General features: G+C 46.8%; 1 protein-coding gene across 3 annotated transcripts in view; it reads left to right on the top strand.

Annotated features, from left to right (window-relative positions):
* CYTH1 (cytohesin 1) overlaps positions 1–18,838 on the top strand; it is a 75,142-nt gene that overhangs the window by 45,360 nt on the left and 10,944 nt on the right. For 2 of the 3 annotated variants that reach the window (XM_030208631.1, XM_030208633.1), the window contains exons 3-9: positions 235–299; positions 1,281–1,347; positions 3,548–3,666; positions 4,515–4,595; positions 4,935–5,047; positions 11,259–11,407; positions 11,831–11,943. In XM_030208631.1, coding sequence (XP_030064491.1) covers positions 235–299; positions 1,281–1,347; positions 3,548–3,666; positions 4,515–4,595; positions 4,935–5,047; positions 11,259–11,407; positions 11,831–11,943 — 707 coding nt within the window. The remainder of the gene's footprint in view (positions 1–234; positions 300–1,280; positions 1,348–3,547; positions 3,667–4,514; positions 4,596–4,934; positions 5,048–11,258; positions 11,408–11,830; positions 11,944–18,838) is intronic. The other variant, XM_030208632.1, reaches the window with a different exon arrangement.

Below are 18,838 nucleotides of genomic sequence, written 5' to 3'. Positions count from 1 at the left end.
AGGCCAGTAGTAGGGGTATGTCACATGCGTGTGCAATCCGTGCTGGAGCAAGGTAAACATGGCTGTGGAAAGTGCCTGCCTGTAGGTGCTATGTAAGCTGAAAGATCCCTGGTCAGAGTTTCTGTCTCCCATCCTCACCCCCCCCCCCCCCCCCCCCTTTGAATGCTCTTCTCTGGGTACATGTGTGCAGTGTAATTTACATCTGTTTTTCCCTCTTAAATTTCTATATCTCAGCGGCTGAAGGATGAGATAGCAGAAGTCACAAATGAAATTGAGAGCCTTGGATCCACGGAAGAGAGGTGAGGGGCTGCGACTGGGAACTGGAGACTAGGATATAGGAAGGCAGCCAGACCTCTGTGAGGTTTAGCTCGAAATATGACTCAGTCGGTCTTGCTAAAGCTTTTCAAACTGTACACCCCCTTTTGCTTTCTCATTTCAAATGTCTGCTAAGGATATATCGTCACTCCCAAGAACAGAGCTGGCACAGGAATAAAATTGCCCATCCACCATCTTCTGGTGCAAAAGAAGCCTTTGACTTTTGGCTTAGTGTGTGTGGGTGTACGAGCAGCCTGTGCTAAGAGCAGCTTGTCATGACCATACTGGAGTCACTGGTTTTCTGCACACCAAGCAGTTGGGGGAATTTTCTAGTACATAATGATGAGACAGGGAAGGATGTAGCCTGTAGGGGGCAGTGACACACCAGGGTCTGGGGAGTGGGCTGGATCCTTGGTCACCTGCACTGGGATCTGGGGACTGGGCTAGATCTTTGGACACAGGCACCAGGATTTGGGGAGTGGGCCTGGATCCTTGGTCACATACAACAGGGTCTGGGGAGTGGACTGGATCTTTGGACACCTGTACCGGGGTCTCTGGAGTGAGTTGGATCCTTGTACATGTGCACTGAGGAGTGGGCTGGATCCTTGGTCACGTGCACTGGGATCTGGGGACTGGGCTAGATCTTTGGACACAGGCACCAGGATTTGAGGAGTGGGCCTGGATCCTTGGTCACGTACAACAGGGTCTTGGGGGTGGACTGGATCTTTGGACACCTGCCCCGGGGTCTTGGGAGCGGGTTGGATCCTTGGACATGTGCACTGGGGAGTGGGCTGGATCCTTGGACATAGGCACCAAGATTTGGGGAGTGGGCTGTATCCTTGGTCACGTGCAAGGGTCTGGGTACTGGGCTAGATCTTTGGACACAGGCATCAAGGTCTGGGGAGTGGGCTGGATCTTGGATATGTGCTCTGGGGAGTATGATCTTGTGGTTTCTTGTTTTCAAGGAAGAACATGCAGAGGAACAAGCAGGTGGCTATGGGGAGGAAAAAGTTTAACATGGACCCCAAAAAGGTAAGGTACCTTCCCTATGGATAAAGAGGGGAAGGAGGTGGCATCCAGCGTAATAGAGGGATGAGCAAGGAATGAGGTGTGAACTTGTTTTATGGACTTTTTAAATGGTGGGACGTATCAGAGGGAGGAAGGGCTTCCGTCTCTCATTTATTTATTTAGTTATTAGAATTTATTAACCTACCTCCCCTCCCCCCCCATATAATGAGATTCACAAAAGGCAGTGTAAAGCTTGATGATAAAATTTAACAAAAATAAATGAGGTAAACTTGGATACAGCAAATTGAAACCTAGAAATAGGACTAACATGATACAGTATCAGAAATATAGACGTTTAGCAGCACTGCAGAACAATCATATAACAGAAATATGATAAACATCAGCAGAATATGAATTATACTATAACAGACAGCATGAAAGAGCATTCATATAACAAATAGATATAATATACACATTTAACAGCACGGTAAGGGTTAAAGGATTTGATATACAGCCTTTCTGTAGTACAATCAAAGCAGTTCACAATTATTATATACAGGTGGTTTCTCTGTCCCTATTGGGCTTACAATCTAATATTAAACACTAGACTACTCATAAAACTTTACACATAACACAACAATAAGATTTGACACAAAACAACAAAATAAACCAAAGAGCTATTCCGTACCTTACCCGTAATCCCGTTACACCAAAGGATGTGCAAACAGGTCATGTTCGTGGCCAGACGTAAATACCTTGGTAGGCTATTTCACGAACGTGGTCCCGGAATAGAAAATTCAGCTGCCCTCATCTCGGCATAACGCACCAGATTTCCAGTTTCCAAATATTTCATGTCCACTGAACGCAAAATAAGCACCAGTGCACACACCTTCAAAATCTGTGAAAAATGCCAGGGAGCTGTCTGATTAATAATCTGGTATACAAGAGTGATTTTTTGAATGAAATCCTGCTAGGCACGGCAATTTTGTGCATGTACCTAGAAGTTCCTGTAATCAAACATGCTGCAGCATTTTGAATGACCTGCAAAGCCTTGCAGTGAGCAGCGGAAAACCCAAGGTGCAAAGCATTACAATAATCCAATTTGCTGAACACTAAGCTCTGAACTACAATCCTAAAAACCATAACCTGCCAGCATTGGTTTCAATCTGCTCAGCAGATGGAGCTGGTAAAAAGATGAACATATCACCTGTCCTTGCACACATAAGTACGTAAGTATTACCATACTGGGACAGACCAAAGGTCCATCAAGCCCAGCATCCTGTTTCCAACAGTGGCCAATCCAGGTCACAAATACCTAATCCTGAGTCCAATACAACTCCCAACTCTTCACCAGAAGCTATATGCCCAGAACCCCAGCCTCCCTTGGCACTTCCCAATCTATACATCTACCCACCAGCATAAGCTCTGATTTCTCAATAGTCAGTAGCAACTGTCTATCTCCCATGCATCTCCCAATCTTCTCCAAACACAGCTCCAGCTGTTGAACACATTGACCCCATTGACCTTTGCACAGGGAAAAAAAATGCAAATCATACACATAAAGCCGATAGGCCACCCCCAGATCCCTAAACACATTTCCCACCGAGGCCATGTATATATTGATGCCGACCCTTGTCCCATAGACACAAGATAAACCGGAGACACTGTATCTTCAACTTCACTTGCATTGATCTTCTTGTCAAATAAGCATGGAATCTTGCTGCTTCTTGGGGTTCCGGAATCTTGCTGCTCCTCGGGACTTCGGAATCTTGCTGCTCCTTAGGGTTCCGGAATCTTGCTGCTCCTCGGGACTTCGGAATCTTGCTGCTCCTTAGGGTTCCGGAATCTTGCTGCTCCTTGGGATTCTGCTAGAAACTTGTGAGCTGGATTGGCTACTGTTGGAAGCAGGATACTGGCCTGGACGGACCGTTGGTCTGACCCAGTTTGGCAATTGTTATGCTGTACCTAGAACATCATATAACAGAAATATGATAAATAGGCAGCATGGAAGAGCTTTCATATAATGTAGATGATACAATGTCCCCACAATACCAATGAGACACCTTAATAGGTAGCCGAGGAGTTGAGATGTATAGATGGGACAAACTGAAGGCAAATTGTATGTCCAGCTGAATGAGATCTGTGTGCCCCGTTTCCTGTCCTTGGCTGGGGGGGGGGGGGGTGGGGGGTAGGCTCTCTCCTTCTCATTATTTTTCTGTTCCAGGGAATCCAATTCTTGATTGAGAATGAGCTGCTGAGGAACACGTGTGAGGACATCGCTCAGTTCCTGTATAAAGGGGAGGGGCTTAACAAGACCGCCATCGGGGATTACCTGGGAGAGAGGTAGCATCACTACTAATCCTGTGCAAAGAGGGGGTGGGGAGCCGCCGTCTGACATCGGCTATTCCTGTGGGTAGAACTTGAAATGAAGTTTGGTGAATCGGTGAACTTTGCGGAAGGCACAGGCCCCTTCCACAGTGTTTGAGGAGGAACCCAGCCTCCCCCCATCGCCCAAGGGTCATTGAGCAGCAGCTCTAAATAAAAAGGGGCCTATTTCCCACATCAACATCTCTCCTCCTCAGAGGCATCCCGGCATCTGCTCGTCTGTCCCTCCCTGGTGTGTACCTTACAGGCGTCCCCGGCACCTGCAGTGATTCAGTTATTGCTGCCTGCGCCGGCCCTGCAGACTTTCATCGGCCAAGTCCCACCAGACAGGAAATGATGAAAGCAAGGGGTTCAGTGACGGGTGGGCCGATGCCGGGACATCACGGAGGAGGAGAGATGTTGATGTGGGGTGCTGCCGCTGGGTGGGCCTGAGCCAAGAATGGGCGGGCCAGTAGCGATTTCCGGGCTCGCTGTTGCTCCTTAAATCTCATTCCTAGGTGGTGTTCCACATGCAGTGGAAGTGCAAGGTCTCAGAGCACAACAGCACCCACTTAATTGTGTAGAATCACGATAGTTTCTCTGCTTCGATTGCTGTCTTGTGAGTATCTCCTCTGGGCCAGATGAATTGAGGCCGTTTGAAGGGCTTTGTTAGTCGAAGTACGAATATTTGTCATGGGGCGATAAGACTCATGATATTAGCTTGTATGTGCAGAGTGCAGATATTTCAGGCTTGTTGTCTCCTTTCGTTGAATTCTCCCCCTCCCCTGAGTCCTGTGTGTGTCAACTCACTCTCTTTTTCTTTCCAGAGATGATTTTAACATCCAGGTACTTCATGCCTTTGTAGAATTGCACGAGTTCATGGATCTCAATCTGGTACAGGCACTGCGGTGAGTGTACATTATATTTCTGTCCAACGGAAAGACGGGTGGGGGGAGGGCTGCTTTCTGATACACATAGAGCAGAGAGCGTAGGTTCTCTGTCTTCCTTGATGGGGGACTTAAAGAGGAGCCTTATTTGAATGTAGTGTAGGTGCTGCGTCTGGTGTACACCGTTCTTGTCAGCCCCGTGCAGCTGCTGCGTGTGGCGTACACTCCTTTTGTGTGAGGAGGCTAGACCTCTCTCCTGCAGAAAACGCAGCATGGGGAACGCTAAGCTCTAGAACTCATTTTCTGTTTAATATTTCTTCATATTCTGATGGAGGGACATATTCTATTCATCTCTCTCAGGCAGTTCCTGTGGAGCTTCCGACTTCCAGGAGAGGCTCAGAAAATTGATCGGATGATGGAAGCATTTGCACAGCGGTACTGTCAATGTAACCCAGGAGTCTTTCAGTCCACAGGTAAGTAGCAGTGTGATTAAAAATGTTTTGAAAGCACACCTCTTTATTCATTTTATGCAGAGTAAATGTGATTAGTCTGTGGATGGAAAGTTTATTAAGGGAAAAGGAAATGGGACTTGCAAAAAACCTCAGAAAGGTAGTATATCAACTACATTCAAAGTGGTTTACATATATTCAGGTACTTATTTTGTACCAGGGGCAATGGAGGGTTAAGTGACTTGCCCAGAGTCAGAAGGAGCTGCAGTGGGAATCGAACTCAGTTCCCCAGGATCAAAGTCCACTGCACTAACCACTAGGCTACTCCTCCACTCATTCCACCAATAAGAGCCAACCTCATCAGTGATGTCACAATGGCTTGATTGCCCAATACAGTTCCCCAGGATCAAAGTCCACTGCACTAACCACTAGGCTACTCCTCCACTCATTCCACCAATAAGAGCCAACCTCATCAGTGATGTCACAATGGCTTGATTGCCCGATACAGTTCCCCAGGATCAAAGTCTGCTGCACTAACCACTAGGCCACTCCTCCACTCATTCCACCAATAAGAGCCAACCTCATCAGTGATGTCACAATGGCTTGATTGCCCTATACAGTTCCCCAGGATCAAAGTCCACTGCACTAACCACTAGGCTACTCCTCCACTCATTCCACCAATAAGAGCCAACCTTATCATGATGTCACAATGGCTTGATTGCCTGATACTTGGCTCACTTCTGATATTGTGATGTCATAAGGGAAAGGGGGAAGGGAAATGGGACTTGATCTACCAAGGTTTTTGCAACTACATTCAAAGCGGTTTACATATCATATACAGGCACTTATTTTGTACCAGGGGCAATGGAGGGTTAAGTGACTTGCCCAGAGTCACAAGGAGCTGCAGTGGGAATCGAACCCAGTTCCCCAGGATCAAAGTCCACTGCACTAACCACTAGGCTGCTCCTCCTCCAGATTTTTGTGGTGTTAGATTGTGTTATGTTGATGTTTTTATGGATGTAGATTGTAATCCTCCTAGGCTGTAGGCAGGACTATAAGGTTTTTTTTTGTTTGTTTGTTTAATCAATAAATATCCAGTCTGCCTATCCACACTATGTGTATTTCTCTCCTCAGAAGATCCTCTGTACTTGGAGTCTTGGTCTCTACTGGGAGGTCATTCAATGCATCCACCTCCCTTTCCATCAAGAAATATTTCCTTAGATTATTTCTAAGACTATCCCTTTTTAACGTCATCCTATACCCCCTCATTCCAGAGGTTCCTTACCTCCTGTGCATTTAAATGCCTCTATCATATCTCCCCTAGAGAATTGCACGGGGACAGGAATTTCACCCATCCCCGCCCGTCCCCTGTGCTAAAATAACTGAACTCCACAGTAGCCCATGTTAATAACTTCCCCTCTAGGTGCTTGTGGGGATTTCAGTGCTGTCAACCATATCCATTAAATTTTTTTAGTGCTATTATAATTGCCATGGCACAAGGAAAGGACAGGTAGGCTGGCCTGGCACTACACTTCCATGGGAACCCCTGCCGGACCTGCATCCATCCCCACGGGCTCCCCCCTGGACCTGGAGGGGAGTCCCGCGGGAATCAAAGGATCCCCGCTAACCCCATTCCCATGCAGCTCTCTCATCTCCCCTCTCCGGCCCTTTCTTCCAAAGTCTGCGTATTGAGACCTTTGCCTGTTCCCATACACTTTATGACGAAGACCGCTGATCATTTTAGTAGCTGCCCTCTGGACCGACTCCATCCAGTTTATGTCTTCTTGAAGGTGTGAATTGTACACATCATTCTAAATGAGGTCTCACCAGAGGGGCATCATCTCCTCCTTTTCCTGCTAGCCATTTTTCTCCCTCTGCACCCAGGCATCCTTCTGGCTTTTGCCATTGTCTATCTTAAGATTGTCAGATACGATCACACACAAGTCCCGCTCCTCTTTCATGCTCAGAAGTATTTCATCCCCCAGAACTATACCACTCCCTCAAGTTTTGTTTTTTTTTTTAGCTCAGATGCATGACCCTGCATTTTGTAGCATTAAATCTTAGCTGCCAAATTCTGGTTCGTTCTTCCAACTGGACTCCAGGGGGGGGGGCCCAGGAGATTATGCAATAAGCTGTTGAACCCTAATAGTATTAGACCCTGGAGAGCTGCACTGTAATAATTCCTCACCTAATCTCAGCATTTTAAGGAGCTTAAACTTTAAGCATCCACATTCCCTTTAATAAACTCTATAAAACTCTTTTGAAAAAGATTCAGACAGCAGGATGAGGGTTAGCCTGTCTTTTGCAAGATTGTCTGCCCTTTGAGAAGTCATGTGTGTAGGCCTGGTCCAGTGAGCCCTCATCTCTGGACAGGGCTACCGAGAGACTAGGCCGGGCCCGGGGCAAGGCTGTCACCCCCCATCGCTGCCGCCCCCCGTCACTCCCCCCCCTCCCCCCGCCGCTGCAGTCCACGGTCTCACCTGCCTGCCTCCACGGCTCTGGGCCCCTTTCATTCAAAGCAGCAGTCGCAGATCGCGTCTTTCCTCCCTGTGTCCTGCCCTCGTCTGATGTAACTTCCGGTTTCCGCGAGGGCGGGACTCAGGGAAGGAAGGCCAGAAGAGAGGCGATCTGTGACTGCCGCTTTGAATGCAGGGGGCCCGGAGCTGAGGAGGCAGGCAGGTGAGACCGGGGACTGCAGCACCGGTGGCCTGACCCCGGCGCCAGGCCCCCCTTGGAGGCCCGGGCCTGGGGAATTTTGTCCCCATTCTCGGCGGCCCTGTCTCTGGAACCCAGGATGGCAGAACTGGAGGAGCTGAGGCAGATGGACGTATATCGTGGAAGTGGAGGAGTAAAGGTTGACAGAAAGATGGTGGCAGGAAATGGTCCAGTAGCCTGGATCTGTCTTTCAGGAGATGCACCGAGGAGGGTAGGGAAAGTATTGCCATAGCTACAGTGGTGGAAATAAGTATTTGATCCCTTGCTGATTTTGTAAGTTTGCCCACTGACAAAGACATGAGCAGCCCATAATTGAAGGGTAGGTTATTGGTAACAGTGAGAGATAGCACATCACAAATTAAATCCGGAAAATCACATTGTGGAAAGTATATGAATTTATTTGCATTCTGCAGAGGGAAATAAGTATTTGATCCCCCACCAACCAGTAAGAGATCTGGCCCCTACAGACCAGGTAGATGCTCCAAATCAACTCGTTACCTGCATGACAGACAGCTGTCGGCAATGGTCACCTGTATGAAAGACACCTGTCCACAGACTCAGTGAATCAGTCAGACTCTAACCTCTACAAAATGGCCAAGAGCAAGGAGCTGTCTAAGGATGTCAGGGACAAGATCATACACCTGCACAAGGCTGGAATGGGCTACAAAACCATCAGTAAGACGCTGGGCGAGAAGGAGACAACTGTTGGTGCCATAGTAAGAAAATGGAAGAAGTACAAAATGACTGTCAATCGACAAAGATCTGGGGCTCCACGCAAAATCTCACCTCGTGGGGTATCCTTGATCATGAGGAAGGTTAGAAATCAGCCTACAACTACAAGGGGGGAACTTGTCAGTGATCTCAAGGCAGCTGGGACCACTGTCACCACGAAAACCATTGGTAACACATTATGACATAACGGATTGCAATCCTGCAGTGCCCGCAAGGTCCCCCTGCTCCGGAAGGCACATGTGACGGCCCGTCTGAAGTTTGCCAGTGAACACCTGGATGATGCCGAGAGTGATTGGGAGAAGGTGCTGTGGTCAGATGAGACAAAAATTGAGCTCTTTGGCATGAACTCAACTCGCCGTGTTTGGAGGAAGAGAAATGCTGCCTATGACCCAAAGAACACCGTCCCCACTGTCAAACATGGAGGTGGAAATGTTATGTTTTGGGGGTGTTTCTCTGCTAAGGACACAGGACTACTTCACCGCATCAATGGGAGAATGGATGGGGCCATGTACCGTACAATTCTGAGTGACAACCTCCTTCCCTCCGCCAGGGCCTTAAAAATGGGTCGTGGCTGGGTCTTCCAGCACGACAATGACCCAAAACATACAGCCAAGGCAACAAAGGAGTGGCTCAGGAAGAAGCACATTAGGGTCATGGAGTGGCCTAGCCAGTCACCAGACCTTAATCCCATTGAAAACTTATGGAGGGAGCTGAAGCTGCGAGTTGCCAAGCGACAGCCCAGAACTCTTAATGATTTAGAGATGATCTTCAAAGAGGAGTGGACCAAAATTCCTCCTGACATGTGTGCAAACCTCATCATCAACTACAGAAGACGTCTGACCGCTGTGCTTGCCAACAAGGGTTTTGCCACCAAGTATTAGGTCTTGTTTGCCAGAGGGATTAAATACTTATTTCCCTCTGCAGAATGCAAATAAATTCATATACTTTCCACAATGTGATTTTCCGGATTTAATTTGTGATGTGCTATCTCTCACTGTTACCAATAACCTACCCTTCAATTATGGGCTGCTCATGTCTTTGTCAGTGGGCAAACTTACAAAATCAGCAAGGGATCAAATACTTATTTCCACCACTGTATTTGGTGAGGCAATCGTTAGAAATTAGGAAAGCCTAGTGGATGGTGGGCATGAAGGATCCCTTAGTAGCCAGTTCACCTGCTGCAAAGGAGGCAAACCTCCTCCTCCTTCATCTAAATATGATTTTAGAGAGGGCTGAGTCCGCTGTGGTGGTACACAGCTGTCAATGACAGCAAGGTGCAGGGGGGAGGTTTGGAAACTAAATTGGGGCTGTTAGGGAGAAAATTGCAGCCTTGGGAGAGGCTGGGTTTTTGTCTCTGCGCTTCTTCCAATTCCATGCAGCTCTGGAGTTTCAATGTGCAGGTGAGGTAGTGGAGCAGGGAAGTGTTTTCGACTTGTTAGGAACTGGGAAACATTTTGGGAAATGGGGACCAGACGTGCTCTGAACTTGGGTTCTGCTGTTGGCATTTAAAAGGAGGAGGGAGTCGCTTATTTATTTATTTATTTATTTGTTGCATTTGTATCCCACATTTTCCCACCTATTTGCAGGCTCAATGTGGCTTACGTTGATCCGTCATGGATAAGTACATAAGTAATGCCACAGTGGGAAAAGACCAAGGGTCTATCGAGCCCAGCATCCTGTCCACGACAGCGGCCAATCCAGGCCAAGGGCACCTGGCGAGCTTCCCAAACGTACAAACATTCTATACATGTTATTCCTGGAATTGTGGATTTTTCCCAAGTCCGTTTAGTAGCGGTTTATGGACTTGTCCTTTAGGAAACCGTCTAACCCCTTTTTAAACTCTGTCAAGCTAACCACCTTCACCACGTTCTCCGGCAACGAATTCCAGAGTTTAATTATGCGTTGGGTAAAGAAATATTTTCTCCGATTTGTTTTAAATTTACTACACTGTAGTTTCATCGCATGCCCCCTAGTCCTAGTATTTTTGGAAAGCGTGAACAGACGCTTCACATCCACCTGTTCCACTCCACTCATTATTTTATATACCTCTATCACGTCTCCCCTCAGCCGTCTCTTCTCCAAGCTGAAAAGCCCTAGCCTCCTTAGTCTTTCTTCATAGGGAAGTCGTCCCATCCCCGCTATCATTTTCGTCGCCCTTCGCTGCACATAAAGAACATAAGTGATATAGTAGAATTAAGCAAACAGGCATAAAGAGATCAAATTTGGAATAATAGATACAGTGGTAATGCATTCCATAGCTGCGTGCTTATGTAGGAAAAGCTAGATGCATGTGCTAATTTGTATTTTAGTCCTTTGCAGCTGGGGAAGTGGAGATTCAGGAATGTATGTGCTGATCTTTTAGTCTTCCTGGGTGGCAGGTCTATGAGGTCCAGTGCGTTGTTTCTAGCAAAACAGTGCCGGTACTCAAATGTTAGGCTACTCTTGAAGGGTGGAATGATCACTGAGGGATGCACTTCACAATAACCAGGCCCCCTGCAACCAGTCACAAAATCTATGACAAGGCAGAATTAGTGTGTAAAGCCTGAGCTCTTTCATTAAAACTTGGTGTTTATGGGTCAATTTTAGCAGACAAAGGAAAAAGTGCCGGTACTCAGTACCCCCAAGTACCCCCTCAAAAATGCCCTGATGAGGTCTAAAGAGTGGAAAGAGTAGTCACTATATGTTGCCTTTCCCTCTAAGAATGTTTTCACCCCCCCACACCGGACCAACCTTCCTGCCTCCTAGCATTAAACAGATGATTCCTGCCACCTTTCTCATTGTTTTGCAGACACCTGTTACGTTCTGTCCTTCGCCATTATCATGCTCAATACCAGCCTGCATAACCCCAATGTTAAGGACAAGCCGAGCGTGGAGAGATTCATCGCCATGAACCGGGGCATCAACGTTGGGGGAGACCTGCCTGAGGATCTGCTGCGGGTCAGTATGGGCTACCGGGACGACTCCTGACCATCTCTGAGGAAGGGGGGAATAATGGCCGCCTCTGAGGCTCAATGTACACTATATTGATGAGCAGTTTAAAGTGCAGAGTGTATGAAAAGCTTAGGCCTTTATAGCAAGAGCCCACCTGCAGCCACAATCAGACCCCCCCAGAGCTACCCGTTCTCACAGTAGAGCACTCGGGAACTCTAAGAAAGGGGCCGTCACAGTACACTGGGATCCTCGTTAGAGAATGAGTCGGGGTTACTTCTTGGATTGCTGTTTCTGCGTTTCGAGATGTCTCATGAAAGCTTTGGCCACGTCACTGCTAGGGGTGGACTGAGCTATGGTGACGGGTTTGTGGTTCTTCCGGTTGGTTGAGGTAACTGTGCAGTTTTGTTTTGTTTTTTCCCCTCGTTTCAGAATCTCTATGACAGCATAAAGAATGAACCTTTTAAAATCCCAGAGGACGATGGTAATGACCTCACGCATACTTTTTTCAACCCTGATCGAGAGGGCTGGCTGCTTAAACTCGGTGAGTAACATGTGAGAGAAGGAAAGGGGTAGTGAGGGAGCTGTGTGGAAGGCTGGAATCATGGACTGAAGCCTTGCAGAAGCTTTTCCCGGAGAACATAGGTGTACACGGGTATCACATGTGCAGGGCAGTGTTGCCGTGAAAGAGGTGCCTTTCCCAGGTAGGTCAGCTGCGCAGAAGTGACTTTCTTTCATACTTGGTTTTGGAAGAACCTATTCTTTATCTCATTTCCCCGGTCTTTTGGCTGTCCCTAACCCCTGCTACACCCGCCTTGTCCAGTTCGACAGCACAAGAGCTGAGTGCATGGCTGTCCCTCACTCACCCCTCCTCCCCCGTACACATCCCTTGAATTACAGAGAGATTCTACTGGGTTTTCCAAACACAGCTGAGTATATAACGCATTCAGCTGTGTTTGCCAATATATGATTTTTTTTGGGGGGGGGGAGGGAACATGGTGAAGAAACCTTTTTTCAGATTTTTGAACTGAGTTTTGAGGCCTGATGGGAGCTGAGTTTGGGAATGGATTGTGAAGGTGGGGAGAGGACCCTGAATCCCAACAAATCAAAACCTCAGGGAGAGATGAGAACAGATATTTAGTTAAAACATCAAAATCTCATGTTTAAAAAAAAAACCCACCAATGTTTTGTGTTTAAAAATTGCAATAATATGTTGGAGAGCGTTTTGGAGTCCCAAGAAGTCCCTTTGTGCCTTGAATGCTGGGTAGAACAAGTCCCCGGGTAGGAACCCCTCAATTCTGCACATCACATGACTGCTGCGGTGAGGAGGACACAAATAATAAAACAAAACAAGGGGAAAGCAAAAAAAGCAAACGCCACCTTTCTCCACAAAAAGTTGTTATATGCCCAAGGGAACAGGAAACTCTGTGACATGATCCTAAAATGGCAAACCTGCATCAAACCAGATATGTAAATAGTGGCTGGAGAAACCAGAAACTCCTTTCAGTCTCTTGGAAGAGTTTCATCTTTCATGCTTGGCCCTTGGACGGCACCAGCCAAATCTTTTTTTTTTATTTTTTTCTTTTATTTATGTATTTTCTTGGCATGTGGCATTCTGCGGTGTCACCAGGGGAAAGAGCTGAGGAGCTTGTTACTGTGTTTTACAGTTGCTTGTTTTGTAAAAGAAAAATACCTGCAAATTGCTGTTAAGAATCATTTATTGCAGGCTGTATTCCTGGTTTTAATTTTCTTTTCTCCCTTGTTTGTATGTTTCCCTGACTTTGGCTCCTCTCTTACTTGCCCAAATCTTCAGGAGGTACGTAAATGAGCTCATGGCTGGCTCGCTGGGCGCTAGGATGGCCGCTTTTCTTTCCCTGTTTCTTGTCTGATGCCCTAATGGACCTTGTGCTGCTTTTCCTCAGTACACAGTCCCCAGGGATGTCCTGTTGGGAGGGGGAGGGGTTAATGAGTAGGGTAATTATTTTTGGTATTCAGTAGTAGCTTTCACCTCCGAGGTGGCTGCTTGCTGGTTTCCATGTAGCACACACTGCACGAGGGAGAAATGACAGGTCTGAGAAGCAGTAATACTGCGACCTGCTTAGAATCTGTCACCCAGTTCTCTTCTCTCCTGGTTCCTTTTTCATACCTCTAGCTCAGTAGGGCCTCCAAGAATGAGGAAGCTGCTAAGAAATGAAATGGTGCAAGCAGGAATCTAATTGAGTCTGTTTTAAAGACACCATCTTAGAGACTGAAAAAATAACCACAATCAAAACACAAAGCAAATAGGGCTAATTTTGATCAGCCTTTTTTTTTTCTTTTTGCACATAAAGAACTGTTTTTCATAAACGCTTACAGAATTGTTGGGGGCAGAGACACACAAAAGAGTTCGTGACTTTTTACATAATATGTGGAAGGGATGCCTGGTGGCTGAGCTGGCACAGGCTCAGATGAAAAGTTACATCCGTCTTAGGAGCTTTCAGGGAGGCTGACAGGGGGATTATAAATGATTGAAAATGTGTAGTGGTTAAGTGGAGTCCTTATTTAAAAATAAAATGTATGCCCAAATGAGTAAGACAAAGGTCCAAAATCTGTGCAGACCAGTGAACGTGAATGGTGGAAGCTGTTGTCACGGACAAAATTAGGGGCCATGTGGCTAAGCATGGATTTAGCAAAGGGAGACTATGCCTTACAGATCCAGTAGAATTTATTTATTGATTTAGATTTTGCTCACACCTTTTTCAGTAGTAGCTCAAGGTGAGTTACATTCAGATACTCTGGATATTTCTCTGTCCCAGGAGGACTCACAATCTAAGTTTGTACCTGAGGCAATGGAGGGTTAAGTGACTTGCCCAAGATCACAAGGAGCAGCAGTAGGATTTGAACTGGCCTCCTCTGGATTGCAAGACTGGTGCTCTAACCACTAGGCCACTCCTCCACCCCCCCAAGAATCTTGTTACTCTTTGGGGTTCTACATGTGTTGCTACACTTGAAATTCTGCATGGAATCTTGTTATTCTTTAGAATTCTAGAATCTTTATTTATTTATTTATTTAGATTTTGCTCATACCTTTTTCAGTAGTAGCTCAAGGTGAGTTACATTCAGGTACTCTGGATATTTCTCTGTCCCAGGAGGACTCACAATCTCAGTTTGTACCTGAGACAATGGAGGGTTAGGTGACTTGCCCAAGATCACAAGGAGCTGCAGTGGGAATTGAACCCAGGTTCTCAGTCCACTGCACTAACCATTTGGGGGCCGACTCGGTAGTACTTTTTCACGGAGAGGGTGGTAGATAACCTGGAATGCCCTCCTGCAGGAGGAGACAGAGATAAAAACGCTAACAGAATTAAAAAAATGCCTAGGATAAAACAGAAAGGAATCCTGTATTGATAGTGTGGAACCTAACAAGCTTAGCAGTGATTAGAAGGCAACTCCAGTAATTGGGAAGCAAAGCTAGTGCAGGGCAGACGTCTAAGGTCTGTGCCGTGATCGTGGCTGGACAGATAGGCAAGTGCCGGGTAAACTTCTACAGTCTCAAGGACAAATCAAGATCAATTATACATATGTGGTATCACATCATACCTTATCCTGTTAGTATATCTTGGGCAGACTGGATGGACCGTACAGGTCTTTATCTGCCATCATCTACTATGTCCACTCCATAAAATGATGTGGTAGCCATGTTAATCCATATTCAAAAGAAATAGAAATTAAAAAAAAAAAAAGCTTTAGACAGTCTGGGTAAAATTAGTCTATTGTTGTCGAGGAATCGTAGATAAATGTGCCAGAGCATATGAAGTAGTTAAGACTGCAAGACAGTCACACGTACCTGCGTGGAGTGCTTTTAAAGGTTAATGACAAAATCTAGAATTTCAAATGGGCAGCCAACGAAGTTTTACCGAGTAGCGGAGATATGTGGTCTTTTCTATGCGCATGACAAGGGACTTGCGCTGCTGTGTTCTGCAGTGTTTGTAAATATTTTAAGTTAGATTTTGATGCACCAGAATAAATGATATTGCAGTAATCCAGACGTGAACCAATGAAAGCATGAAATAATATATGAAAAGCATCGAAGTTTAAATAGCTGCGAACAGATCTGAGTTTGCGGAGTGCAAAGAAGCCAGCTGATGAGAAAAGGTTAGTTTGAGATCAGCCGTACGCCAAGATATTTAAATTTGTCCACTGGAGTAACTGGGACATCAAAAAGCTGGAGAGACAAAGTCAGAGGGGGTGCGTGGCCTAGTGGTTAGGGTGGTGGACTTTGGTCCTGGGGAACTGAGGAACTGAGTTCAATTCCCACTTCAGGCACAGGCAGCTCCTTGTGACTCTGGGCAAGTCACTTAACCCTCCATTGCCCCATGTAAGCCACATTGAGCCTGCCATGAGTGGGAAAGCGCAAAAAAATAAAATAGATACTATTGGAGATTCTACATGGAATGTTGCTACTATTGGAGATTCTACATGGAATGTTGCTATTCCACTAGCAACATTCCATGTAGAAGGCTGCGCAGGCTTCTGTTGTCAGACTCACAGAAGTAGAAGCCTGCGCGGCCACATTAGTGATCTGCAAGGGCCGACTTTGACATGGAATGTTGCTAGTGGAATAGCAACATTCCATGTAGAATCTCAAATAGTAGCAACAGTGGAGGAGTGGCCTAGTGGTTAGGGTGGTGGACTTTGGTCCTGTGGAGGAGTGGCCTAGTGGTTAGGGTGGTGGACTTTGGTCCTGGGGAACTGAGGAACTGAGTTCGATTCCCACTTCAGGCACAGGCAGCTCCTTGTGACTCTGGGCGTCACTTAACCCTCCATTGCCCCATGTAAGCCGCATTGAGCCTGCCATGAGTGGGAAAGCGCAGGGTACAAATGTAACAAAACAAAAAAAAACAACAACAATATGTAGTTAAAAACTTTTATTAGACAGTGGCTTGACCATGTTTCAGCACATGCATGCCTGCTTCAGGAGTCTTAGTGAAAATATTCGACAAACGCAAGTATTTTCAGTGATGTGTCTTTAAAATAGCAGAATTGCTGGTCTTGATGAAGACCATTGATGAATGTAAAGAATTGTCGCTTATGGACGCCAAGACCAGCAAGTCTCCTATTTTAAAGACACATCTTTGAAAACTATTTGCGCTTGTCTGATGGTTAAATGTAAAAATGCAAGATAGGGAAGCTTAGAAATAATTTGAGTAGTATCGTACCAAAGAAATAACAACCTAATAGACAGTCAATGGTGCTTATTGCAAGACAAGGTTGTAAATAAGGTACTCGGCAAAAGATAAAAACCGTAGGAATTGCTTGCTTTGGTCATTACTAAAAAGGACCGTGCAGAGAGTCCTAAATCTGAAGAACTGCTTCACACTGAGGTAACTGAGGTGATTTAGAGCAATTCATCATTTAGGCAGTGGGAAATCACCAGGACCAGACTGGGCAATCACCCGAGGGTTCTAACAGTTTAAAATATGAAATTGCACTGTTAATAAACGGTAGCATGTAACCTAGCACTAAAACCATCTAAATGCCAGAGGGTTAGCAGTATAACGCCCCTCTTCCATATCATCATGCTGATCAATCCATAGACTGGTGGGTTGTGTCCATCTACCAGCAGGTGGAGATAGAGAGCAAACTTTTGCCTCCCTATATGTGGTCATGTGCTGCCGGAAACTCCTCAGTATGTTCTCTATCTCAGCAGGTGGTGGTCACACACAGCAGCAGCTCTGGCTAGGCCTCCAAGCCTAATTTTTAGGTTTTGTTGAGTGCCTGGGGTTGAGGGCTCTTTTGAGCAAGTGCAAACCTGGTGGTGCCAGGTCCCTCCTTTTCTCCCCCCTCCCGCTGGCTCCGTTAAAAAAAAAAAAAAATTTTTGAACGTCTTTAAGGGCGTTTATTTCGACGTTTATTTAAACGTTTATTGCAGCTACTCACTGGGACACCAGGTCGTTACAGCTCGGAGCGAGGAGCAGGTAATTTTTACCTTTTTATAGCGGGCAGGGGGTTCCCCGATTGATCTCCACGTGGCCTATGGCGTCGGAGGGCGAGGGCGCGAAGAATCGCTCCCCGGACCGCGTGTGCGTTTCTAGCGGGGATGCGGGGGTTTTAAAATCTGATTCGCCCTTGTTGGGTGTCAGTTTGGAGGCTGGTCAGTGTCCCGGGTCTTCCTCCGGCGCGGCGGTTTTTCCCCGCCATAAACGCCCATCCCCCGCTGCTCGCCTCCGCCATCTTGGCCGGCCACTCTGCTCGGACGGCTTCTTCTTGGGCCGCCCTTGAGCTGGGAGACGTTCATGCCATGGCCGCCCTTGATTTGGGCGACGGCAAAAAAGCGGCTAAAGTTAAGCGCCGTTCTTCCCGCGCGGCTCCTTCACGGAGTGTCGCGCCGGACGCCATCTTGGAAAACCATCTAAATGCCAGAGGGTTAGCAGTATGACGCCCCTCTTTACGTCTGCACAGGAGACTGTTACCATCAAGCTATCAGTCTAATGATTCTTTACTATTGTCACAAGAGATTGAGGCAGATCAGCACAGCTTCTGTTGAAGTTCTTTAGGGGTGGGTGACGAGGATCCAGTCCATAGGATTGTTTTTTCTTAGAATCTTTTGAGAAGATACTTCATTAAAGACTATAAACGAAACAAAGTTGCCCTGAAGTAAAAGGAAAAGTCCTTTTAGAGGTCAAGCGTTCTACTGCCCACATAGCTACATCTGCAGCTACCTTTTACTGGTGGACTTTTGCACCTGAAAGAAAGTACAAACAAACCATCACTGCAGGACGTCAGACTCAGAAACCAAAGGAAGGAAGAAGACTTCAGCTGGCGGGGGTCGAGAGGGTCGTCGGCAGGGGGGTGTCAAAGTTGGTGGTGGTGGTGCTGGCGGCGGGGGGGGGGGGGGGGTTCGGCAATGGCAGGGGGGGGCTAAAATGTGCCCCCTCACCTCGGGCTCTGGACCCCCCTCCCACTGAAGTCTGGCTACGCCCCTGGAATGGACACCTCCACCTTCACCCTTTTTTTTTGTTTGTTTCTTTCTTTTACATTTCCTATAGCCACACTCAAAGACAGGATGCGTGATAACAAGGACCCTTGGACTGAGTTTGTAATATGTCGGAACACCTTGAACCCAAGGTGCAGAAAACAGGCAAAAAAACCTGGTTAATGAAAATAGATTGATCCATTCTGGTTCTCATCCAGCTCACCACGATGCCATTGATGAGATCACAAGACGTTAGGCCAACAGGGCAATTCAGAGTGAGGACAGTACTTGAGATACGTTGGCCAACATGGTGGCTACTCCTAAAGTAATTAAGGGAAGAGTCAAAAGAAGGAACACTAAGCAGTTCAGAGGGGAGCGAAAGGATCAAGCATTGTCGGGGAAGGGGGTAGGATGGAGGAAGCAGGTGTGTTTGAGGGAAGGGTAGCAGAGAAAGGGAGCTCTGTTGCTGGGGATGGCGAGGTTGG

The sequence above is a fragment of the Microcaecilia unicolor genome, chromosome 6 (genome assembly GCF_901765095.1).
Source record: "Microcaecilia unicolor chromosome 6, aMicUni1.1, whole genome shotgun sequence".
NCBI classification, from domain to species: domain Eukaryota; kingdom Metazoa; phylum Chordata; class Amphibia; order Gymnophiona; family Siphonopidae; genus Microcaecilia; species Microcaecilia unicolor.
Note: the sequence above shows the minus strand (reverse complement) of the source record. Positions and strands in the feature narration are given on the sequence as shown.